We start from the raw sequence: 26,075 nt of genomic DNA, 5'->3' as shown, positions 1-26,075 counted from the left end.
AAGGATGCCGGCCTCTCCCCACGTGCCTGCAGAACACCAGGCTTGTGGAGAAATAGGTGGGCATGTGGCAGCCCCTGGCCACCCTGGCTCCTTCCAAAGCCCGTTCACATCCAGGCCCACAATAGGTGGCCGCAAAGTTCCACTGTCAGAAACTGAGCCTTCAGCCTCACAGCACAAGGCTGCGCCCGGGAGCTGCTCTAGGAACCCGGCCCGGGGCTGGAACGTGCGCCCCTCCCCGCTGTTTGCAGCCAGACAGCAACTGCAGACTGCAGCGGGGAAGACCTCCACGCCGGCCACGGGCCTGCGGACGGACAGCAAGGCAGCGCGCGTGGGGCTGTTCCCCACCTGTGACTGGGAGCGTCCTCTCTTTTGCCGACGGGGGCAATACTCCCAGACAGCTTCTGGGGCCAGGAAGAAAGGCCGTGCCTGTGGCTTTGAAGACCTCATCTCTCCTCATGCCGTCTAAGAACCGCTTAGCAGACCTGTCCGGGTGACGCAGCCTGAACAAAGATGAGGAGGAAGCTGGGTCGCATCCTAAGCACTGGATGAGCGCGAAGCCTTGTTCTTAGTTATTTGGAGACTCAGGGCGTTTTCACCCGACTGGATAGACCAGAGAGAGCGACACCATTTTTTCTATCTTTGTAAGTAGGTGGGAGTAAGGACGAAGAATTGTGAATAAGCTAGGGGGGAAAAAAGTATATACACACACACACGTAACAAAAGGACTCAGAAGAAATTAGAACAAAAGGACCAATCCGCCCAAGTGGTCTCACATAAAACCTGGGCTGAAAGCTGGACCAGAGTCACATCAGCACCAGCAACCACAGAGAACATGCAGGTCGCGAGACAGTCCAAAGCCACGTTCTAAGAGGATGACTGGCAAAATGTTGTAAAGACAAGCCTCCTCTGTGCAGACGGAACGCACCACCTCCTCTGAATGACCCCTCTGATTACATCTTTGGCACTGAGCTGGCAGGGAGGCCTTTCCAGCAACGCTGACAGGCCCGCCTAATGCAGAGCAGCGCTAGGACAATGAACGACATCGCAGTGACCCAGGGGAACCCACACCGACTGACCACGAGAGCACAGCAGGGTACAGGGAGTTCTGTGCAAGGAAGGGGCTTAAAGGGTCCTCAGGACGTAATAGGTCAAGTTTGAGGGCCGAGAGCTCGACTTTCTGACCAGCCACCAGGCCCAGGGTCAACTGACTGGTAACTCAAGGCCTTGGCTGGTCTGAGTGGTAGACTTCACCTTTGGTCTGGAACATACTCGACACCTAGGAAAATACTGAGTGTACTGAGTATATTACTGAACATACTGAACAAATACCGAAAATACTGAGTACGTTGCCATAGCCCCAGGAAAATACAAGAATCCAGGGAAGAATAAATATCAATGTAAAGATGATTAATAAAGGTAAACCCACAGTACCAATATTTTGACACCAGTTTAGGAAAAGGTTACTAGTAGGTGGACCAAATACTGTGATGACTTACGCTGGCTTTGCCTGCTTTTAACGATTTTTAAAGCTTTTAAGGAATTTGTTTAGATGCTAAAGACAATTCTATGAATACATTTGTGACCCATGTATAGATATGCCTGTGATACAGTTAACTGGCTAAATTTACAAAATTTTGATTTATTAATTATGCAAGTAGAAGTTTAATTGTTCGAAGGGATATTTGTAATACTTACGGGAAGCACTGAACTGAGCACTAAAACAGACAGAGAAGCCCTCCCTCCCAGTAAGAAAGAGCTCAGCTGTGGGGAAGGCTTCTGACAGCAGATAGGCAGAGGGAGCCTGGTCGTTCTAGTCTGGGGTTCTCACTGGGGCTGGCACAGCTCCTCCTGGCCAGAGCGGAGATGTCAGGCCTCAGCTGAGGGAGCCCGTGAACGTCACTGGCTCGGCCGGCAGCCTGTGTGAATCTCACCGTATCTGTGCTTGGAAGTGGCTCTTTCTGGGCTGAGCATCCTTTTCTTTTTCCTCCCAGCCATTGGCTTGGTTACCGCTCACTTCTGTTCTGAAGGCAGATAGGCACTGCAGGGGGAACTGGCGCAGAATTCCAAGAAGGCACGGAGGCACAGTGAGGCCTCCTTGGACCCCTCACAAGGAGGCTGGCAGATGCTGGCGTGCAAGTTGCCCACCGCGCAGCAATCACCGCAGCGCGGTCCAGGCGGGGGCGGGGATACTGGGATGCTGGTTTCCCTGGGAGACCCCGGCATACTTCCGGGGGGGCTCACTTGTCTGCTCTGGGACCCCAGAACGAAATGCTGGGTCAGGAGCCTGGGCTGTCACTTCACAAGGCATCCCAGACAAGGAAGGAACGCCAGCCCAGAGGACACGCAGTTTCTGGGTGGGTCGCCTTTTTCTTTTAATTAACATTCACCCCTAGCCTGTTGTTTGGGGTTGGGGTTTGGAGGGGAGTGACTTCCCAGCCTCCCACCCCTCTAACCTCGAGCTTGGTGGGCACGCCCCTTTGTGCCTTCCAAGTGCTCTGACCAAAGAGGGCGCTGCCAGCTGGGGGTGCCTGGGTCTCGGGAGCCTGGTGCCTGCCGGGCTTTTCCAGGTGCTCCAGCCACGTGAGCGGGGCTCCTTGCCTTTGGTCCCGCACTCCCCCTTCTGCAGGCCTGAGTCTGCACCCTGGTCCAGGACCTCACGCTGGCGGCTGCTTTGGGAATATATCCTCTGTGCTGTCCTCTCTGTAGAAACAGCTGCAGCGGGGAACAGCCCTACCCCGTCTCTACCTTCCCAAAGAGGCTTCTCCCCAAACGTGAGCTAAGCTGCCCCTCTGATTTTGCCTGAGGATGGAAAAAGCCTCTTCCACTCACAGACTCGACTTTTTTCTGTCCAGAAGTCCCTATTCAGTTAAGTTAGCATCTCTTAGAAAGCACTCAGCCACAAAGAGAATGAAATAATGCCATTTGCAGCAACATGGTTGGACCTAGAAATGATCATACTAAGTGAAGTAAGCCAGAAAGAGAAAGAAAAATACCATCTGATATCGCTTAAGTGGAATCTAAAAAAAAAGACACAAATGAACGTATTTATAAAACAGAAACAGATTCGCAGATATGGAAAACAAACTTATGGTTACCAGGAGGAAAGGAGGGATGGGGAGGGATAAATTGGGAGTCTGGGATTTGCAAATGCTAACTACTACATATGAAATAAACAACGAGGTCCTACTGCACAGCACAGGGAACCATATTCAATATCTTGTAATAACCTATATTGGAAAAGGATATGAAAAGGAACATATACATGAAACTGAATCACGGTGCCGTACACCAGAAACTAACACAACATTGTAAATCGACTATACTTCAATTAAAAAATCAGAAACAAAACAAAACAAAGCAAAGCACTTAGGAGAAGTAACGTTGCCTTGGAGGCTCGGCCATAGGTGGTAACAGCCATCGGGAAGCAGGGCGGAACCCCGGAGGGCTTGCAGAGGCACACCTGAGGGCGGGGCTGTGTTTCCAAAAACTCCTGCCAACTTTTGACTTTTTCCTGTTTCCCTTTTTAAAAAATCTGCATCTCAGGGCTGAAATTCTTCTTTTTCTTTTCTTTTCTTTAAATCAACTTCCTGTCTTTAAGTGTGGGCAGAAAGGCTGCACTTTCTGCTCAAGGCTGCTGGCTGTTTAATCCTGCTGCCCCAGGTCGTCCCTCTGAAACTGCATCTTTGTTTCTCCGGCTGTTTGTTTACTTTTCTTCCCTCGCCCAGCAGTTACATCCCTCCTAGTCTAGGAAAATAAACAGAGCAATTGCTTCCTGCGGATCGTTTTTTTAAAGTATTGTTAAATGACCAAATAACTGGCCTGTGATGTTTTCCATTTGTATTGTTATTTTTTGATGTCATTGCTTCTTTTGGGCGTCTTATGTTCTGTTTACTTCGGAATTATTAGTTTTTGAGAAAAGCGGGTTTCCCCCCACCCCCGCCCTTTCCTTCCAGGCTGTTTGAAATTTTCTTTTTTTCTGTGACATTTTATCAATGTGCTGTGCCTTCTGCTCTGCCGCCGGGCCTTTGCAGTTCACCCTCTGTTTGGAAGATGCTGCCAGCATCGCTTTGCATCCTTAGAGCCGTTCAATGTCCTGTGTGACTATCTTGATGGATTATTCAGGTGCGCCTGACCTGATTTTGACTTTGTCATTGAGGACTCCTTGGAGGTCAGATAAAGTGGAACCTATATGGGGGGGAAGTGAACAAGGCTGATCCCTTCAAGGAGAGATAGCAGGTGCTGATTGAAAGTTTGAAGCACGGCGATCAGATGCCATGGTCCCCTGATCCTAGAACCTCCCGGGTGGCCCGTCCTGGTCCCATGGGGACCGCTTACAACCCTCAAATTACTGCTGGAGATAGGGCTGCCCATCCCCTCCACCCCACCCCACTCATCAACTTCCCCCTGGAGGAAGATGCTTTCAGGTGTGGGGGAAATAGGATTTCTCTCTGGAGGAATCATGATGCCTGCCCAGGAGGGCTTTGCTATAAAATATGCTGTCCTTACTTGCAGGAGAATGGCCTTTCATTTGCTTCTTTTAATTTGAGAGATGTCATTTCCAGACACCTTGGCACAAAAAAGAACCTGGTACCCGAGGCTGAGAAATGTCGGCGCGTGTGCTCCTCCTCCTCTGTGGCTGCTGGAGGTCCCTGGAGGAGGCCTGGGAGGAGCCAGACTGGCCTGATGTGTGCAGAGAGGGGAGGCTGCGGGGGAGGGAGGGAGATGAGGAAACAACCCTTGAACCAGGAGACAAGCCTCTCTCCTCCCTCTCCTCCTTTCTTCCTGCTCCTTCCTGCCTCCCCCCCCCACTTCCCCTCTTTCTCCTCCTCCTCCTTTTTTTTTGCTAGTACTTAAGGTTTTCACCTCTTTACCCAAAGGGTCAGTTTTTGAGCTGTGCCTTCTCCACGTCCCCACCTTTGATTCTGGGATCAGCTGGCATGGCTTGCTCGGGATCAGAATTCTGCGATCGGCTTTAAGTCACGGACGCATGATGACTTCAGGTGTGTTACTTTGTTAACATACTTAAAATGCATGTGCTTCAGTTTCTGTATCTGGGAAGTGGAGATTCACATCCTACACACCTCGTAGGGCTGTTTGTACTGAATGAGACCTTCTAAGCGGAAGGACTTTATACACTACAGCATTCTGCAAAAGCAGGAGGTTGTTATGACGATGGTGATTCTCTCCAAAGTAGCCTACAGATGCTTTGCAGTCTTGGTGGGGTTTGCGTCAGGCTCCCTTGGCCATGCGGTCTCTCTGTGGCTGGAACTGCCCAGACCAGAGCCTGGTGAAGCGCCTGGGGGATTCTTCCTGATCTTTACCAGGGAGCAGCAAACTTTTTCGATAAAGGGCCAAATAGTTACTATTTTCGGCTCTGTGGGCCGCCCATGCCTTGTCACACGCCTCCCTGTGCTGCTGCAGGCCTGCTGCAAGCGGAGACCGGGCGTCGCTGCCGTCCCCTCCCCGCTCCCCCAGCCCCACCAAGCGCTCAGGCCGCTCACGCACACCTGGAGCCTTAATTTCCCACCCACGGAAAAGGATGTTGAGAGAGCCCTTACCGCAGCTCTGGTAGAGCACTTCCAAGTTCCCGTCCCTGCAGGCCGTGTGTGCGGGCCAGGTCTCCCCGCCGCCCTGGGGAGAAACCAGGGCCCAGACGAGGAAGGCGGCCGCGAAGCCCTTCATGGCGAGGGCCCGTGTGTGACCAAGGGAAGAAAAACTGGCCCAACAGAAAAGGCCCCAGGGTGCTTCCTCTCCCCTCAGAGAGGGGTGACTTGTTCAGTTTCACTTCTCACATTTCACGCTCCTGGGGGGTGAGATGCAAAAGGCAGTTAGCAGAGGGGCCTCTGAGTGCAGCTCCCAGAACCTCCGGCGCTTAAATCTGCGGGGTGAGGCCAGTCTGGGTCCTGAGTGGTGGATGTTTGACTTTCTCAAAGGAGGAGACAGCAAGTGCCATGTGACCTTCCGGCTGGGCCCCCAGACAGCCCTCCATGGAGGGTTCAGTGGGGCAGTGAGCTCAGGAAAGCCAGCCCACCGGCCTCCACGTGCTTCCCACCGCCTGGCGCCCGTCTCCGCAGGCCTCCGATGTGGTCTGTGGACCCGGGGCCTGGCCGGGGCCGGTGGACAGTGTCTGGCATTTGGGGGCGCTGCAGAGGGACCTGTGGGGTCTGGAAGGAAGCTTTTGCCTGGTTAGCACTTTTCCCGCCTCTGGCTTCAGCTCCGTCCTCAGGATTGGAATTTCAGCAGCAAAATGTGTGCAGCTGTGAGAACAGGGTCGGGTTCCGGGGCGGCCGCTGTGGTCTCTGGAGACCGGGGGAGGGGACGGTCCCCAGAAGTGAGCTGGGTTCTATTTCTGGGCTCAGCTTGCAGGACAGGGCAGGGAAGGGCGGGGAAAGATGGGGAAGTGAGCACCTCCCCTTGAAGATGGGGGTGTAACTGCCTGGGTCATTGGGGGGATTATTAATGACATGTCCCACTTTCTTTTCAAAGCCAAGACTCTCTCTCCCTGTTCTGCTGCCTCTGGGGTCCTGCCTCGTGACAGCCAAGTGTCTCAGCCCCGAGTCCCACCCCAATCCCAACTCTGGCTTAGCGTGAGAGACCCGGGGTCAGGGCCAAGGCCTGCAGGTTTGACAAGCAACAGAGAACACTTTCCCTGGGAGGAAGACCATTTCTCTGAGTGCGCTGGGTCAATTGACTATTTCTGTCCATGACTTAAATCATAATTAAAGTCACCTCAATGCTTTTTTCGAAGTAAGTGGAATTTAATTACCAGGAAAGACAAATACGTTGACTTAATTGATGGATACTTTGGATTTCTGGGGAGACAGCAGGGTGTGGTCATTTGGGACGTGTGTTTTAGGCACTCTTCTGCAAACAGGTTCAGTGATGCTGGCTTTCAGCAGTGATCCTCCCAGTGCGGTTCCCGGCCGACGGCATCAGCTCCAACCAAGAGCCGGTTAGAGATGCAAGCTCCAGGCTGCGTGCAAACCAGCCGAACCAGCAGCTCCGGTCTGCGCCAAGCCCTCTGCTGTCATAAGCCCACCGGGTGGGTCTGACACTTGCTCGGACACCCTGGCTTTTGTGAGACCCGTGGGGAAGTCTGAGGCCCAGAGGAGAGGTGGGTAAGTTGCTCTAAAAGAGACAAAGTAGCCCCACCTGGTCTGTGAGGGCGGAAGGGCAGCGCTCAGGAGGGGAGAGCTTCCCGGGAGAGCGGCGGACCCTGGAGGCAGCCTGCGACCACAGGCGATTCCAGGGCAGGATCGTGGGGCCCCAGGAGCTGCTGGGACAGCGCCAGCCAAGAGTGAGGAGCACCGCTGAGGCCACGCCCCGCGACCCCTGCGGAACAGCGGGACCTGCCCACCAGTCAAGGACCCTGCAGGGCAGAGCAGGGAGCAGAGACCACGAGCTGCCCTGACAGAGAAGCCATGTCGTCTGAGGCCCGGACTCCAGATTGTTGTGAGTCAAAGAACCTAAGGGACGAAAATAATCATAACTCAGGGCCTGCACTGGCGTCTGGAAATACTCGAAATGGGCTCTCCGGGGGCTCTGGAGGCACGGTGGTGCTGGAACTTGAAAGGGCAGCAGCATTAGCTGGAGGGCTCCTTCACACAGATCCCCGGCCCCATACCCAGTCTGGGGTGGGGCCCGAGAACCTGCATTTCTAACGCAGTCCCCTTGCTGCTGGTCTGGGGGCCACAGTCTGAGACCCTCCACTCTAGATGGTGGGGTTTGGTCTGTTGCAGAGTGCACAATTTTTAAAAAAATCATCTAAGCTCCTAATAAAATGTTCCTGTACTAAATGACAGGCACCATCCTGTGTAACACGTAGCACACCCACATAGGCGTGAGGAGTGAGCCCTTCTCTCTCAGGAGCCCTGCTACTGAGAGCCAGGATTTGCCGGAAGCCATCAGTGGGGCTCACCTGGTCCAATTGGTGCCTAGTGCCTGGAGCTTTGTAAAGGCAGCAAAAGAGTTTGTTGAGAATGTCCTGTTCTCTAGCTCCAAGATACAATTAGAATCAGTTGATGATCGTTATTTAAAATATGGCTGCCTGTGTGTAGGTGGTAATCAAATACCCCAGCAGGCTCTGACGCTGACTTCCTGCCCCTTAGCACATCGAGTTACAGAAGTTGTGCTGTTCTGCCCTGTTCAGGTCTCTCCTCTACTCTTGTATTTTATTTTTGGGGGATTGAGGCCAGGACCTCATGCATGCTAAGCACGAGCTCTACCTCTGAACTGTGCCTTCCCTCCTCCTCTACTCTTTTAAATAGTCCTCGTCGTCGTCTGTGTCTCAAGCTTGCTTTCCGTAGAGGTCTGCTGGGGGCGGCGCCTTATTTTTCTCGCCAGGTGGAGATGTGCTCATCACGATGGCTGTCACTGAAAGTGCTCTTAAGAAAGCTCTTCTGTTTCAGGTGAGACTTAATAAAAGGGAGACGGAGGGCAAGAGTGCAGTGACTTAAGTCAGGGTGATGCTGAAACACAGGAGGAAATAAGATGACATCTGATGCCTGGATTTTGCCGCAGAGAGCAGAGCGCGGAAAGAGAGAAAGGCGGGAGGGAAGGAGGGGGAAGGAGCTGGGGAAAGGCTGCCGCTGGGGGAGGAAGCAGCTGCCTGCAGTGGGATGAGCCCAGGGTCTTCTAAGGATGGATTCTGGGTGGTTTTCTGTGGGGTGTGCTCTGCGCCAGCTCTCTGCCCTCTGTGACCCACACAGGTCTGTGGCGACATACACCCCAGGAACGTGTGTGTGTACTGAGAAAAGGGCGGGGTCTCACATTTGCATCAGCTTGTGTCTCCCAAGGGACTACAGGTTCCAGCTTGCGGGCGGGCACCGCATTTCCAGTGCATGGAAGGGGCTTCGGGGCGGTTTGACTGATGTCCCGTGTGCCAGCTGCGGGCAGGCAGCCCTGACCGCACAGCACAGCTGGTAGAGCCCCCTTGTCTCCAAGGGCAAACATGTCTTCGTCGTCATTGTTTGCATTCAACTGTGGCCGCTCTCCTCTCACGCTCCTCCAGCGTTCACGCTGTGAGGTGACATCTGCCCTCTTTCCGGCCCTCGCACGTGGTCCCTTTTCTCTGTGGCCTGGCCCTGTGTTTCTGCCCCACTGCGGTGGGGCGAGACAGGTGTGATCGCTTCTTGCTATTGTCTTCCGGGTTGGACTGAGTGCGGCCTAAACGCAGCTCCCCAGGTGCAGAGGGCAGGCGCCCGGCTCCTCGCTGGGACCGCCATGGGGCCGCCCCCTGGGCTGACGGCTGGTGTTTTACTCTTTGGCTGTGTTCACACCTACTGCTACGAAGGCTGCACGGGTATCTTGTAGAGCTGGTGCCAGCCGGCTGAGCTTTACAGCAGAGTCTTTCCACGGTCTCCCAGACTTCTGGAAGCCTCCTCCCCAGGAAAGCGTGAGATCTCATTAAAACCCCTTGGAGCCTTGGTATCATGGAGTCCATGCACGTATCACATAGAAACATGTAGAAACAACCTGCTTTCTATGGAAGGCAGGGCAAAATCATCGATTTGCCTTCTTGCTTCAGATTCACTCACTCATTTATTCAGCAAGTATTCATTAAGCACGTCAGCGAGCCCGAAACACACAATTCCAAAAACCAGGAATACAAGGTCCTTTTCACCATTGAGTCCCCTACTTTCGAGTGGGAGGAGACAGCAATCAACACATTTATCTAGTACTATTTTTAGTAAAAGAGACTTTGCTTCCTAAAAAAATTGCTTGGGTTTCACACAGACAATTGGACCGAACTTTCTGAAATATTTTCAGCTTATTGCATATACACACCTAACCTTTTCTTTTCTTTTTTTTTTTTTAATTTGCCCCAGCCTGGTAACTCATCAGGGTTTTCCAATGACTGTTCGCTCCAACAGATACACTGTAGCAGTTTCCCCAATTTCCTCATTATTGCCGCATTTACTATTTAATGTTGAATTAAAGTTTATTAATGTTTAATTATTCTGGGGCCACAATATGCAAAGCACTTGGTTCCTAAATGAACCTGTAAGTTCTATGAGAAACCAAAAATAGAAGTGATGTTGGCTTGATTAAGGACTGTGTTCCTGGGCCAAGGACGAGGTGGGCTCTGTAGCTCAATCTGATCCGTCCCCCAATGAGGAAAAGAAGAAATTGTGGTGTTTGATTAAGGCAGAAGAAACTGCTCTGAGACTTGGGGAGGGCAGGTCTCGTCTGAAAGGACTGTTGCACATTGCCTAGAAATTCTCTACGGAATGGGACAAATTAGCAACTTGTAGCTAAATCCCTGCTCAAGTTGAGAATGCTCTCAAGATTTCATTCTAATGAGACTGAAATGATTTTAATAAACGGGAGGAAAAGCATTAGGGAGGAAACCGGAAGTGTGGTAAAGGGCGGAGAGTGCGCTTTCCCTGGTGTAGAGAGGATTCCCCGTTTGCTGTGGCCGCTGGCGTCCGCGGACCAGGCTTCCGCTGCCTCCAGCTGCAGTTGGTTCCATCGCTTCCGCCGGTCATTACAGCATTTGTTCTTGCCACGTGGAAGCCAAGTTGAGAGCACATTTTGCTGGGCTGGCAGGTGGTAGTTGGAATAAAATAACTTCCCCGTTCTCTGCCTCCGACCCCTGGAGGTTTTCTTGATTCCTCTCTGTTGGCAGTGGCTGCTGGATCGACCTAGAATTTTTCTGAAGAGACATCTTGGAGAGCTTGCTCTTCTCTGAAATAGCAAAGCCATCTCAGTAGAAATTTTGACATATAAATAATAATCTTTGAAGTAGCCTGTGTTTTTTCTCCTCTGGAATCAACAAGGAAAGCCAAGTGGGCTGGACCCCCGTTGTGCACTGGAGCCTCTTCTAAGCACTTCAACATATATATATATATATATATATATATATATATGTATGTGTGTGTGTGTGTGTGTGTGTGTGTATATATATATATATATATACACACACACATACAAAGTAGGTGAGGCCCCATGATTCTTCCATGTACAACTTTGAAATCCCAGTCTCGAAAAAAGAAAAAATTTTTTTTGAAACTCTTTTGGTAGAAACTCTGATCTACATTGATAAGACTTTAAGGTCTCATGCGTCTAATAGTCTTAATTTATCATCTTAACTCATCTCACCTAGGCGAATACTAATTTGTCTCACGGCAGAAGTATTCATGTGACTGACTAGTGGGTGATGGGTCCTGCCCCCGACCCCACTGGGGCTGTTATGATATATAAACCCTATTGCTTTTCTAAAATCAAGAAATTCTGAACCTTAAAATATGTCTATACCCAGAGATTTCAGGTAAGGGATTCTGGACTTGTTTTATGACAATCCTTGTTCTCCAGGTGAGGAAACTGAGACATCGTTAGTAGCAAGTCCAAGATCAAACACGTTGATCAACACAAGTTGCAAGTCAGACAGTTAGAGCCTAGAACTCAAGGCCTGGGCCCCTGGGGACGTGATCTCTTTCGCACTGTGCCTTTCTGCTTGCTTATCTTCCCCTCTAAGTGATACTGCAGCGAATTATCCCCACCATGTGGAGGCTGATGGGCTCGGCCTGTGCAGTTGCAAGGAGTGGCTGGACCCTGGCTTCCCTCGGTCCGAGCAGAATTGCAGCAGAAGGGGAGGAGGGCCAGTTAGAGTCGTGCAAAGGGAACGGGTTTGTGGCCAGGGAGGCCTGGGCTGAAATCTAGCCTCTCCTGTGTGTTTTCAGCAAGTCACATAACCTCTCTGAATGTAAGTTTCTTCACCTTTGAAATAGTCGATCATAATAAATGGTAGACTTTTCCACGAGTACTTTTATTTTTCGAGGAAACCAGACACTGGGGGATGCCCTCAGCGCCAGATTCAGGAGTTTCTCAGGTATCTCGCCTGCAGACTTTTCTGTTCAGCCAAAGCCTGGCCCTACACCCCAAGGCAATGACTAAATGGGTGGAGCTAGGTGGGTCATAAACATCTCCTCATTAGAAGGAATATCTTCCAGGCGGGGCGAGGGTCGAGCTCAGTGGCAGAGCGTGTGCTTAGCATGCATGAGGTCCTGGGGTCAGTCCCCAGTGCCTCCTCTAAAAATAAATACATGGATAAATAAATAAGCCTAATTACCTCCCCCTGCCAAAGAAACAAAAAACAAAAGCAACAACAAGAAAAGAAGAAGCATCTTCCCACTAGAAATATGAAGTGACGATGAAAAACAGGACGTTGAAATCTCAGAAGAGAGAGGCCACGGAAGGTGGCCAGCGGTGACCAGCCCTGAAGGGGGCTAGTCAATGGTACCTTTCCTGTCTCCCCTGGACGCCGCTGAAACAAAGGGTCAGACCTCTTCACGGCAAGACGCTTAATATTCACAAACCGAGCGCTTTGCTCTTGCTTTGAAGCTTGGATGTGTCAGCTCCGATTGTCAGGTTATTGACGAAAAAAGTGGGAAACAGTACTTTGTGCTTTTCAGGCAAAACAGTGCTTTCTACGGCTGTGACCTCTGCTCACCTGGCATTTAATTGTGTTAGACTCACGGCCCTGAGTTGTCCCTTTCTTGCTCAAAAAGCTGGTCTTTCCTTTGTTCGAGCTTTTGAACCTGAAGACTGGAGACTCCCCATCAGGGAGTCAAAGATGAAGTCGCTTAAAAATAGTCTGTCCGTCACCACCGGCTTCCGTGGGACTGTGTGCAGATTGCTCTTGACAGTGAACACGATTCCAGACAGTTGCGGGTGCAACTTCGAGTGGATGGTCTCCTTGGAGACCCCCCCGGATATTTGGGAAGAGCAGCTAAAGATGTGTGACCAGTTCCGTGCGCCCTGAACAAACAGGAAGCACTACTGCTCAGCAGATGCTCTCGCCTAAGCCCCCACCAGGAGAGGAAGCTTTGAAGGCGGTGGGTGGAGTCACACTGACCTTCATCCTCAGTCTGGCCCCACCACTGACCACTGTGTGACCTTGGCGAGTCACAGATTCTCATCTATAAAAGGAAGCTTGCTAAACCCTCGTTTCAGGTTTGAAAACGAAACTGGATCGAGTAGGTATGGGAAGTGCTTTTTATATATTTGGCCCTAAAAACCTGGTAGACCCCTTTGTGGAATAACTCTCACTACACACTGGGGGCCGGGTTCTCTGTGAATGAGCGCAGTAATTCTGCCCAGAGGACGCAGTGAAGAAAAACATCAGCACAGCCCTGGCTCCTAACAGCGGGGTTCGGAAGATCTGAGCTTCTTGGGAAACAGGCAGAAACCACTCTTTTCAGTTAAAGGAGAGTGAGTTACTCCCACTCACCTCAGAGTGAAGCCTGCCGATTTCAGGAGGGAATGACTGGCCCAGAACTCCATTCGTGGTTTGGTTACTGTGTTTTGCCAACAAAAAAGATTGTACGCAATATGGACACTGACATGGCAGCACACACTTCCACCCTGGGATTTCTCTGGTTTCTTACTTGAGCTTCGCAACACTCGTTTAGATGGGCAGTCAGATCAGTGTCCGGCTTCTCCGCTGAAGAAGGGACTTGGCCATTTATCCTTGAGCATTGTTGCTGCCTTGAATGGTGTCTAACCCACTATTCATGGTCCTTAGTGTTAGTTGACGATAATAATAATAATATCATAATAGTAATACAACTAATATTCTTGAGGGCTTCCAAGAGGCCAGATGTGTGTCTGACAGGATTGAAGGCAGGTGTTGTATACTTCTTACTCTACAGATGAAGAAACGGAAGTTTGGAGCAATTAAGCGATTTGTCCAAGGTCACATAAGGGCAGAGCCAAGACTCCAATCTGGGGCTGATACTCATATCCATTTCCCGAACCACAGCACTCTGTTGCTCCAATAAACAGAGGAACTGTGTGATCAAGGAGTGAAGGCAGGGTCAGAAGGGTTCCAGCTCTCGCCTAACTTCACAAAGGTTGTTATCGGTGAGTCTGGGATTACAGAGCGCCGTTTGCGTCCCCTGAGCCTCCCTGCTGTAGCCGCTCCAGCCGGAGGCGCTGGATTACTCTGCCTTACCTTTCCTTTACAATGACCGCCTAGCACCTGGGCAACTTAAAACCAAATTTAAAGCTAGTGTTCAACTGGTTGCTGCAAGCAGAGATGGTTACTTTCATTTCTAGTATCACTTCCTCAGACCATGAAGAACGTCTACACAGGGGCCCCAGCCCGCTTCCCGTTAGAGGGCCACCATCTTTGCGTTTCTCTAATTGTCACACTTTCCAGAGCAGGAGGAAGTTTTAAAGTGATCAGCGTTTTTGATTTTTGCAAGAGGGGGATTTTTTTTTCCAGCTGTAATGAGTTGTCTTGGGAAGATTAATATAAGATGTTAAAGGCCTGTCAGGAAATATTTAAATAAAATGACATGTCTTTGTGAAAATGGAAATCATGGAAACACATAAATAGTTCCTCCTTTATTGAACGGGAGAAGAACAGCTCTCGGAGCACACCCCAGTGTTTGATTTTTCCCCGAGGACGGAGCTTCACACGGTTGGAGAAAATGGAAAAGACACACGTGGAATAAGCACATTTTATCAGCTTAACCTCCAGGATGCATCGGGGAGGGCACAGCTCTGTAGTAGAGCCCGTGCTTGGCATGCACAGGGTCCTGGTTCGCTCCCCAGCACCTCCATTAAAATAACAAATAACTCAATGAACCTAATTACCTCTCCCCTAAAACAAACAAACAAAAACTCGAACAGACCTCAGTATGACCGGGCCCAGCCTGGGGAGAGAGGCAGAGCCCCTCTCTGGGAGGCAGACAGCAGGCCACCAGCCCTGGGAGGGCTTGGGGTCTGATCTCAGCAGCGACAGCGAAGCCTGTTGGTCTCGCCCATTTTTACAGAGAAGGTCAGTTGCAACCGGGAGCACAGGCTGCAATAAACTGCTTTCTACAACCTTTTTTGGCAACAGCTTTCAAATCCGAGACTGGTGACCCACCTCGTTCAGACTGGGAACAGGTTTTAAAATGTCAGGGACAGCTGCGGAGTGGTTCTGTCCAAATCCCAGGGCTCCACGTGCTTGTCAGGCGGGGAAACCAGGGACAGAGATGCTGGCCTCCAGCTGTTCAAGTAGAAATCACGTCTCCAGAAGGTTCCCCTCTAACCGGCCTGCCCCCTCCTTCCTGTGCCCAGAGAGGCTCTCAGCTTCCAGGGGGTAAACTTGGAAGCTGTTCTTGACTCAACTGCCTTGGCTCGTGTGGCGGTGTGGGCGGTGCAGCGGACGGACGTGACAGTGCCAGCCCCATGCTGACCTCCTAGGACCTGAGTCCCTCTTCTCAGTACTCAGTACTGAGTACTGCTTCTCAGTAGCATCAGTCCCTGGGGCCTCACCCAGACCACCTGGATCAGAACTGAGAGGGTCTGGGTGTTCTGATGCAGACTGAAGGCTGAGAAAGATGGCTTTAGAATCACGTTATCCAATATGGTAGCATATGGTATGTCGGTATAATAAAGAACTAAAATACACCGAGATAAACTATTCTTATAAAAGGACGGAGGGTTTTCCTGTGTTTCTTCTGTAATTCTGATTTGTGTCCTCCTCTTCCCTTTCGTAAGAACACTCTATACTTATCACGAGTGCCCTGATGTGGGGGAGACCAAATCCACATTCACTCAAGGAAGGCCACTGGCCTCAAGTTTACACTTTCACTCCAAAGGGTAAACGGGGTGCCCTCTATTTGCTGAGTATGATTATTTTGGAAACATGCTCTTTAATGAAATAATATACATGTACATGTATATGTATGTGTGTGTATACACATGTGTAGTATGTGTATTCAGTGCCCTCAGGTTGCTTTTGAAGTAAGTAACACAGGAGAGGAGAGACCCTGATGGCAGTGCTGTTCAGTCAGCAGCACTAAGATAAGAGCCAAATTATTCCACCTCCTTAAATCATTTTTATCTAGCTCATGAAAGGAAGTTAATTTAATTTCAGGAGATTGGAAGCCTTGATTGAGCTGTGAGTCCCTGAGGCATTTATTAGACAAATGAGACCAATGGAAAAGAAATGTGATTTTCATCTTTAATTTCCATACGAGATTTATAGCCAAACATGGGAGAGTTGATTTTTAAAATGTAACATTTCCCCCCGAAGTTGTCACCCATGGGGCATTGCAGTTGAGGATGTAACAGAGGAGCTGACAAAAGGTGGCCCTTGGGTCTCACGTGGTGTCATGGCCTCTCCATCCGGCAGCCTTTGTTCTGAAGCCACAGGCTGCAGCTTTGAGGCCCAGCCACTGGCCCCGTCTGCTGCATTTCTGGTTGCACAGAACTTCAGCAGATTAATTATAGCCATTATTACAGGGCACACCAGCTACACAGGATTTTTTCCCTCTAGGATGAAAGAGATTTAAAAAAAATTTAAATTCAGCTCTAATAAATGTCTCAATTTGGGCTTAGTGGAGATGAGAACGGAGAATTTGTCTCCGGGCATTTCAGCCATTTTCAGTGTTTAACTGTAAGGAACGAAACAAAGGACCGTGTGGGACCCGCCTCCTCCTTCTCCCCACCAGGCTGTGGCACATCTCTCTAGTGCCATCTTCACCCACACCAGCCAGCTTGCTCCCAACCCCAGCCGCATTCACTTACCTGTATTTATCCGCACCAAAGGTGAGGATTCCTCCTTAAGGGAGGGGAAGGAGAGAGGAGAAGCCCAGGCTGTGCCCAGACTGGGTCCCAGGTGTGACTCCAAAGGGACGCGTCTATGTCGGGCCCCCTGGCCAATTCCGCGCAGGTAGGCAGCCTCATCCCTGCTCTTTTAAAGACTATTTGGAGTCTTCTTATACTTGCAACTTTTGGTCAACACCTCCTCTGGCTGTATCCCAGATACGTCATGGCTGCCAAGCCTGAACAAGGGAGAGAATCCTTAAAGTGAGAACCAAGGCCAGTTCAGCTCCGTTACTAGGAAGTACGTCCTCCTGACCAAAAGGGCGCTGCTGGTGAGAATGGAGTTTGGTGCAGACGTTCTGGAAAACAGTATGGAGGTTCCTTAAAAAACTGAAAATAGACTTATCCAGCAATCCCATTCCTGGGCATATATTTGGAGGGAACTCTAATTTGGAAAGACACACGCACCCCAACGTTTGTAGCAGCACTGTTTACGATAGCCAACACATGGAAGCAACCTAAATGCCCGTTGACAGATGACTGGATAAAGAAGCTGTGGTATATATACACAATGGAATAGTGCTCAGCCATAAAAAAGAATAAAATGATGCCATTTGCAGCAACATGGATGGACCTGGAGATTGTCATGCTAAGTGAAGTAAGCCAGCCAGAAAAATAAAAATGCCATATGATATCACTTATATGTGGAATCTCAAAAAAAAAAAAAAAGACAAATGAACTTATTTATAAACCAGAGGCAAAGTCAAAGACATGGAAAACGAACTTGTAGATACTGGTGGGGGGAGGGATAAATTAAGGAGTTCGAGATTTGCAGATACTAACTACTATATATAAAACAGATAAACAACAAATTTCTACTATATGGATCAAGGAACTTTGTTCAATATCTTACAGTAACCTATAATGAAAAAGAATATGAAAATGAATATATTTGAAATTTATTTCATAAATTTGAAAACTAGGAAGAAATGCACAATTTCCTTGAAAGCAAGCCACCAACACTCAAACAAGAACAGGTAACCTGAACTTACTTATAACGATTAAAGAAATTGAATTTGCCATAAAAACTACCATGAAAAACAAATCTTTAGGCCCAGATGGTTGCCCTGCGTGTGCTGGGGGTTCCCAGGACGGTCACTAGAGGGCCCCACAGGACTCAGCATATTGCTGTTCTCATGGCAAAGACTGATTACAGCAAAATCAGCAAAATCCAGGGAAATAGAGAGTAAACTCCGCAAAGGGACAGGCCCCTGGGGCAAAGCCCGGAGGATACCAGGTGCAGGCTTCCGAGAGTCCTTTCCCCGTGGAGTCACACAGGTCTTAAATCTTCCAGCAAAGAGCTGCGACAACCCATGTGATGTGGGCTCCACCTGGGACTCTCGCCCGAGCCTCAGAATCTCGTCGTTTCTTTCTTTTCTAATCGGGGTTACTCACACAGGAACCCCGGGCCCGTGTGACTGACCACGGGCATGAAGTCCCACCCGCCCAGAAGGAAAGCAGTGTCAGCATCGCCGCGCTGCCCTGCCGGCGTGGCCACCACAGCCACTCCACGCGTTTAGGGAAGGTGGTCTATCGCCGGAGGCTCTGTTTACCACCCGAGTTCCCAGACACCAGCTAAGGGACAATCTCGCAAGCAGGTCTTTGTTAGAATCACAGTGTCAGGTCTGTGGTGTTAACTCTTTCCTGCACACTGGAGAATTCTGTAACACTAGCCAAAGAGGAATTACAGCCAGGCTTGCACGATCTCTTCTAGAAGACACGAGAAGGAGACGTGTCCTAATTCATTTTTGGGGGCCAGTATTATCGTGATACCAAAACCAGAGAGACAGTCCAAAAAAAGAACCAAAGACCAATATCTCACAATGAATGAGATGCAAATATCCTCAACAAAAAATTAGCAAACCGAATTCAACAATGTATAAAAGGAACATAGAAAGAACTCTTAAAACCCAACAGTCAGAAAAGGAACAGTCCAATTAGAAAATGGGAGTAGGATGTGAAGTGTTAGTTCACCGAAGAGGAATTACAGTTAGACAGTGAGGATGTGAGATGTTCCCCATCAGAAGCCTGATACTGAAAACACCACACTAAGGTTCTAAGAAGTTTAATTTAACAGCCCAGTCTTGAATAAGCTCAGATGTTCTTTGCCAGGCGAATGGTGAAGCCAGTGAGTGCGTGCAAACTGTGACTTGGACAAGTCTGCAGGGAATTATGCTGAGTAACAAGTATGTCCAATCCTGAAAAGTAATAAACTGTATTATTCCACATTCATGTAATATTTTTGAAGTGACGACATTTTAGAAATGGAGGACAGATCAGTGATTGCCAGAAGCTTGGAGGAGAGCTGGGTGTGGTTGTAAAGGACAACATGAAGGTTCCTGGTGGTGGTGGAACTGTTCAGTGTCTTGACTGTGGTGGTGGGCGTCTGAATCTACAGATGATAAAATTGCCCAGAGGGCCCCCCCCAACACTAGTACCAGTAAAACTGGGGACATCTAAACAGGATCAGTGAGTCATGTCAACGTCAGTATCCTGGTTGTTACACCGTAGTGTAGAAAAATGTTACCGGTGGGGAAACTGAGTAAAGCAAACATAAAATCTCTTAGTAGTATTTTTCACAGCTGCATGTGACTCTGCAAATATTTCAAAAAAAATTTCAGAAGAAAAGTTGTTCCAGTTTCTTTCCAAAAGCAAATGAAAGCAAAACAATGAATAGTCCTCCTCACCCGGCACTGTCACTTTATTATTGATTTCTGAATCTTTACAGAAGGAGGAAATAAAACAGTTTTAGGAATCCTGTGGAATATACCAGAAATCTTCGGGGACTGAGCCCTCTCTGGCTCGGGCAGATGCTGGTAGGGAGCCCTCTAGTGGCTGTCTGGCTGCTCTGCACCTTCTCACCAGGCTCCTGGAATCTAAGTCAGGAGGCAGGTTTCCTGGGCTCAGTCTGCACACAGCGGACATCGGGAGGCGAGGCAGGAGCCTGCTCTGCTCTGCACCTGGTCTGTGTGAGCCGCTGCAGCTCCTGGCTGGGCTGGCTGGGCACGTACACCCCCTGGGGCCCCGGTATAATTTTCCTCAGTTAGCTGTGCCCCTGCAGGGATGAGGGCAGGTACCTCTGCTCCAGGCTGCGCTGCGGCAACCCATTCAGCCTTGGAGAGAGGCGCCTGCAGAGACGGGCTGGAGCGCCTCATCAGTACTCCACCTGCCGGACAGACAGAGAGTTCAGTGTTCCCGAAGAACAACTTACTGGCAAGGACCTGGCCAGGGAGACGAGGGGAGTGGGGGAAATTTGGTGCACAGGGCCAAACAAAGGGCTCCAGTTCGGAAAAGAACTGCTGGCGTTTTCTGCTCCAGAAAGTCACCCGAGTGCCTCTAAAGGGGCTTTGCCATTCTGTCTGTCTGTCTGGCGCCTTCGGAGACAGGCATCCCAGAAGGCTATTTTGGCCGGAAGAAGCCAGATGGACCTGACACAGGATGGAGAAGTGGAGGTGTTGGAGGGGGGTGACGAGTCACTCAGCGTTTCTTCAGGAACAGTGGGGAGTGCTCCCATCAAGGGACCCCCCTACCCCCGGACTGGAGTTTTTCTGACAGCTTTGGGCGTCGCTGGCCATGTCTGGTGCTATGAGTGTGGGCCAGAGCCTGCCATTGCGATGCTGAGTGAATCGTAGTTAGTGTACTATAAATCTGAGGTCCAGAGCAAATAGTCCATGAACTTTCATGCAGAAGTCCTCAGTCTCCCTGCCGTACATTACATCCCCACGGTCTATTTATTTTATAACTTGGAAATTTGTATCCTTGGGCCCCCTTCACTCATTTCACCCACATCCCATCTCCTGAAATTACATTTCTTAAAACATTTAGACAACAAGCTTCCTGCTTTTGCCCTCGCCGTCCACGCCGCCGACGCAAGGGTGAAATCGCCTTTCGAACCCAGCACTCCATGCGGGAAGTTAAAAAAAAAAGTCCCAAATAAATAAAGAGGAAGCCGTGGACTTTGCTGTCAGAGTGTTCGAGTGTGGCTGAGGAGCCTCCAGCACAGAAGAAACGTTAGCTGGAAACAGAGGCGCGGAAATGTTCCCACGTGATGCATCAGCCAGCAGCGCAGAGCGAGGGGACGGGGGTGGTTCCTACAGGAAGGCGGTGCGGGGAGCGGTGGGTTCGCAGGGGGGTGTGAGGGAACCGGGCAGTCGAGGTAGACGACACAGGGTTGGTTTGGTGGCTCCCTGATGCCATTGGTCCCTGCCTTCCTTCTCTCTCTGCTCAGAGCTCGTGGGCCCACGGCTCTAGTCTTCTTGGTTTCAGCCTCGTGTTCAAACGACGGCGGGTCACCCCAGCTCAGCCGGGTGCCTGCATTCCGCGCAGGGAGGGGCAGGCAGACTCCTGCCGGTGGGGTCTGCCCCCTTTTAGGAAGCATCGCTCGGAGGCGTCTGCGCCCCCAGAGCTGGGTGACCTGGCCTTCGGCGCCGCCCACGGGCCGGGAAGCCCGGCTGCGCGCAGGGCCGCGCGGGAAGCGGGATGCAGCGGCCGCGCGGCCGGCGGCCCGGCGGGGAGGGAGGGCAAGGTCGGAGCGGGGCCCGCGTCTGCGCAGATCTCTGTGCGGCACCGTTAACCGTTTACCAGTTCCTCGCACATTGCTTTTCACGTTGGCAACAAATTGGGCCACGACTGACGGGCTACGTCCTACCGACCCCTTGCCCAGGTCAGCAGTGGCCCCTCTTGTCTCGAAGGAACCTTCAGATGTTTGCAGTGGACACCAGCCCCCGTGTTGCGCTGCCCAGTGTCAGGACCTCGGGGCGAAGGCTCTGACTCGATCCTCTCTGATGAGTCAGACGCGACCTTGGTTTATCGATGCTCAGACCTCAGCTCCGTGGAGTGTCTCCCACCTCTTCAACGAGGTGAAAAGCCTTAGATGAACTCAGGACGAGCTGTATCCTGGTGGTCTCTGCGCCCCCGCGTCACGGCTGCAGCGCACGCTGCTGTTCCGAGCAGCCAGCACGTCGTCCCCCAGCACGTCGTCCCCCGTCTTCGCTCTTCTGAGTATGTCGCCTCTCACGCTGCCGCGATGGCTGACCCAGGACTGTGAGGCCGTTACAGCCGTCACTGAGGCTCTCTGGTGGCGGGGGCAGCCCTTTCCGGCTCGCGGCCCCGTGCCCAGGACGCGGACCTGTGCCAGGCAACTGTGCAGGAGACAACTTAACCGTCTACCCCGAGTCACAACCTCCCTCTGCTGCCTCGGGTTTTGCTAGGAGCTCAGTCTTCGTAGACCTGGCTCCTCCTTCGCGATGTGTAGTGAACGGTCCCGATCACGCTGACATCTCTGGTCTCTGGGAGCAGAAGCCGAATCCGTTTGAATCCATCTGTTCTCTCACTTCACGGCTCGTCTTCAGCTGGATCCAGGTGCCGGTCCTTGTATTAGATGCGTGGAGAGGAGGCTGAAATAAGTAAACCTGTGATTATTGGCCCCAAAAAGCTGTCAGATTGGGATCATTGTCCCTCCCCCGCCCCCACCCGCTCTGCTCTATTTCTTCTTTAGGTCTGATTTGTCCTTCCCCCAGGATGAAAGGAAAATACTAGTGTTCCTCATTTACCCCAAAAAAGGCATCCTTCCACTTCCTCAGGCTTGAACACGGGCTCACTCGGGACGCCTCTCGGGTCTTCTCCTGACCCTCACGTCAGATGCACCTTCGCACCCTCCTGAGTTATTCTTGTGGACTTCCGCCTTCCCTTCTGCACCCCAAACTGTGACTCCAGTTCGTAATGTCACAGGTAAATCATCACACTGTGTCCTGCTTGGTCTTCTCTCCGCTCTCCCCCTCCGCCACCTCCCTCTTCTCCAGATCATTTTACGTCACATTCGTCCAGCAGTTCTCCTGTCAGCGGCTTACGTCGCCGACCTTCAAGGTCCCCCGCTAGCTGCCCCCGCCCCAGTGTCCATGGGCGTCCACTCCGCCCGCGCTGGTCTTCTGGTCTCCTGCACGTGACCTGCCCGTCCCTGCGCTTCCCGTGTGCAGCATTGTCATCCGGTCTGTATTCCTTTCGCCTTGCTGCCGACACTTGTCTTTGCCTCCTACAAAGCCCAGCTTGAGACACGGTCCCTGCGAATCCTCCGCTGAGTGACTTCTCCAGTCTCCTTTGCTCCTTGGTCTCAGGATAGCGTGAAATTGGAAGTATATGGTTGTGTATTTGTTGAGATGCTGCTTCACAGACACGTTCGACACCCCTTCCCCTTGGAGGTCCTTCTCTCCTGCGTTGGGGGAAACAGATGGAGCTCCCGTTCATCTTCCATCTCACGCCATGCTCGGCTCAACACACTGAGCTCAGCAGGTTTTGAATTCATGTTACTGGCGACTGACTGATTGAGGTGTCTGACTCAGCCTTAACAGCCTAGCTCCCCTCATTCTGTTTCCCTGGTGAGCTGTCAGTTAGCGAGAACAAGATGGCCGTTCCGTTGTGGGTCTAGTTCCCTCAGTGGTGGGTTAAGGTCGCAGAGAGAAAAGACCTGTCACGTGATCACCTGCTGCCCTCCTCCCTCCCAACCACCAGCTTAACGAGTCACCCTGGGAGCCTTGCGGGAGGGAGTATGTGGAACTCAGCCCCAGCCCGCTGCTCTCCTTAGAATCATGGCTTGAATACACTTGGTGATGGATTTATGATGGTGGATTAGAAAGTGATTTCCATAAACATGCCAAAATCTCAAGGGGTTAAAACAATAAAAGTTTATTTCTCAACCACTTAAGGTCCAGTGAATGATGGGCGACTCTGAGGGTAACCGCCCTCCATGCGGTGACTTGGCAACCCAGGATGCTTCCGCCATCCTGTAACGCTCTTCTCAACAATTGCCAAGGCTGGGGAGGGGGGCTCCCAAAAGCTGGCTTGGGAGGGACGCAAATCACTTCTGCTTACAGCCTACTGTCTAGAGTGTCACATGGCCCTACCTAACTCCAAGCGGGTAAATGTTTAGTGAGCAGTGAATATCTTTGTCCAGATGCAATTTAGCTTCAAAGAATTAACATAGATTTCAAAGTCACCTGACAAACCATCTTGTCACGGCTGGCCGTCTGAAACAGCGTGCTGCACACACACTTCCAAAGTGGCACTTGTACGCTCAGTTGCTCATCCAACGTGTAACTAGACTTATACAGATTTTATGGTAAAGAATCCTGGCTAAAGATGACAATTAGTTCTTGCTTAGTCAACTTTTCCTTCTGCAAATAAATCACGCCACTCCGTGCTGTCAGGCATTGCTTTATTGACAGTAATTGCACTTTCTTTTCACCATGACCATGAATTTGTGTGTACAGTGAATGCTCTATGAGAAGTGAAGGCTTTTTTGCGGGGGGGGGGGTTCCTTATTTCTGAAATTTAAAATTTCTTATTAAATTTTATATTTTTCAAAGGGATATCTGTACATCATTAAAACAAATTATATAAATTCCCGAGGGCTTATCACCCCAAACAGCAGTGTCATTGCCTCACTCCTCATTAAGATTCCCACTACTTGTTTTAACTATTCAATAGTGTTTTTGAGGATCCCCCTTTGAACATATAAATGACCAACTGTTACTGCTGTTTCTTGATTTTTCCCCCCCAGGTATGAACTCATATGTTGAGTGATGACCATGGGGGATAAAGATTTAGAGCTCAAATTCACCTACTTTTTTCACATGCCCCATCATCCCAATAAAGTTACATATCATTTTTGGTAAATTAATATTCAGAATTTATATTATCATGACCACAGAAACATTGTTCACAGCTGAACCCAGTGTTACACTGTGATTATACTTCCTGTATTGTACAACTTTTTGTTTTTCCTGGAGTTTATAATTGACTTATTTTTTAATTTTTATTGCTCTCTTAGTCTTCTCTGTCCCTAGCAATGTTTCATTCCCAGTCAGCCAAGGACTTTCCTCCAAGTACATTCAATTCCATTTGCCAGTTTCATCTTCTAGAAGCAAGTCCATAGAAGGCCTCTGTGCCTCATCCTGCCCTTCCTTCTCACCTCCAGGACTGCAAGCTTGCAAACTGCATTTTCAGCCTTCGCTGCCAGCTGAATTCCACTTAAGTCTGCCAACTGGAGGCATTCACAGAAACCAGCAAGAGTGAAAAGACAGAAGCTGTTCTGTTTCTGGCAGGCCCTTTATCAGCGCCAATGCCATGCACTCCAGCTCAGTGATAGCAGAGGGTGATTGTCAGCTCCCACAATCGTGCCAACAGTTCCAACACCACCAGCAGCTACAGGTGAGTAGGCTCCTGCCTGGGGTAGCCCACAGTTGACCATGAGCTCTCTGAGCAGCTGGACAACAGTGCAGGCTGAGTGGAGTGGGCTGACGTGCACACTGGCTCCTGCAGAGCGTGGCAGCAGCTTTCTGCAGCTCTGGATTTCAGGAAACAGCACACCTTCCTGTTTGGCTTGTCTAGTCCTTTTTTTTTTTTTTTAATTGAGGTATATTCAGTTACAATGTGTCAACTGCTGGTGTACAGCACAATGTCCCAGTCATGCATATACACAAATATATTCATTTTCATATTCTTTTTCATTGAAGGTTATTACAAGATATTGAATATAGTTCCCTGTGCTATACAAAAGAAATTTGTTTTCTTAAAATCCATTTTTATATATAGTGGCTAACATTTGCAAATCTCAAACTCCCAAATGTATCCCTTCCCATCCCCTTTCCCCCCAGTAACCATAAGATTGTTTACTATGTGTGTGAGTCTGTTTCTGTTTTGGAGATGAGTTCATTAGTGTCCTCTTTTTCTCTTTAGATTCCACATATGAGTGATATAATATGGTATTTTTCTTTCTCTCTCTGACTTACTTCACTTAGAATGACGATCTCTAGGTCCATCCATATTATTGCAAATGGCATTATTTTATTCTTTTTTTTGGCTGAGTAGTATTCCAGTGTACAAATATACCACAGCTTCTTTATCCAGTCATCTGCCAATGGACGTTTAGCTTGCTTCCATGTCTTAGCTATTGTACATAGTGCTGCTATGAACGTTGGGGTGCACGTGTCTTTTCTAATTACAGTTCCCTCTGGATATGTGCCCAGAAGTGGGATTGCTGGTTCATATGGTAAGTCTATTTTTAGTTTTCTGAGGAACCTCCATACTGTTTTCCTGCTCTTCTAGTCTACAGCAGTAACCTCATTCCCCATATGAAATCTCCATCCTTTTGAAATACCTAGAGTAGTTTCTGTTTTCTTCTTTGGAAATTGATGGGTACAACCTGGCCAGGCCTGCTACCCTGCAACCTTGTGGTAAGAAAGCAAGAAATAAAACACAAAAGTAACTAGGTCAGTGACTATGGCTCAGTGATAAGTCTCTTTAGATCAGTGTCGCCCAATAAAAATACAATATAAGCCACATTAAAATTTTTTCTAGCAGCCACATTTTAAAAAAGTAAAAACAGGTAAAATTAATTTTGATAATATATTTAACTCACTATATCCCAGTGTCACTTCAACATGTAATCACTATGAGACAATCATTAATGAGATAGT

The 26,075-nt window shown here is 49.8% G+C and overlaps 1 protein-coding gene and 2 long non-coding RNA genes across 3 annotated transcripts in view; 1 reads left to right on the top strand and 2 right to left on the bottom strand.

Annotated features, from left to right (window-relative positions):
* The window catches only part of LY86 (lymphocyte antigen 86), a 47,037-nt gene extending 41,294 nt beyond the window's left edge, over nucleotides 1-5,743 (bottom strand). The window contains exon 1 of the mRNA XM_010992794.3: nucleotides 5,559-5,743. Within this exon, the coding sequence (XP_010991096.2) occupies nucleotides 5,559-5,682 (124 nt within the window). The 5' untranslated portion in view covers nucleotides 5,683-5,743. The remainder of the gene's footprint in view (nucleotides 1-5,558) is intronic.
* On the bottom strand, nucleotides 1,668-5,052 carry LOC135318603 (uncharacterized). Its single transcript, XR_010376794.1, has 3 exons — nucleotides 4,915-5,052; nucleotides 4,507-4,703; nucleotides 1,668-4,185 (listed from the first exon to the last, which is right to left on the bottom strand). It is a non-coding gene; the product is annotated as an uncharacterized LOC135318603 (long non-coding RNA).
* Nucleotides 4,750-24,800, top strand: LOC135318602 (uncharacterized). The gene is made up of 3 exons (XR_010376793.1): nucleotides 4,750-5,000; nucleotides 6,875-8,408; nucleotides 24,575-24,800. It is a non-coding gene; the product is annotated as an uncharacterized LOC135318602 (long non-coding RNA).
* The last annotated feature ends 1,275 nt before the right edge of the window (nucleotides 24,801-26,075 follow it).

This window comes from Camelus dromedarius, chromosome 19 (genome assembly GCF_036321535.1).
Source record: "Camelus dromedarius isolate mCamDro1 chromosome 19, mCamDro1.pat, whole genome shotgun sequence".
In the NCBI taxonomy this organism is placed as follows: domain Eukaryota; kingdom Metazoa; phylum Chordata; class Mammalia; order Artiodactyla; family Camelidae; genus Camelus; species Camelus dromedarius.
The sequence above is the reverse complement of the archived record's forward strand: the minus strand, read 5'-3'. Positions and strand labels throughout refer to the sequence as shown.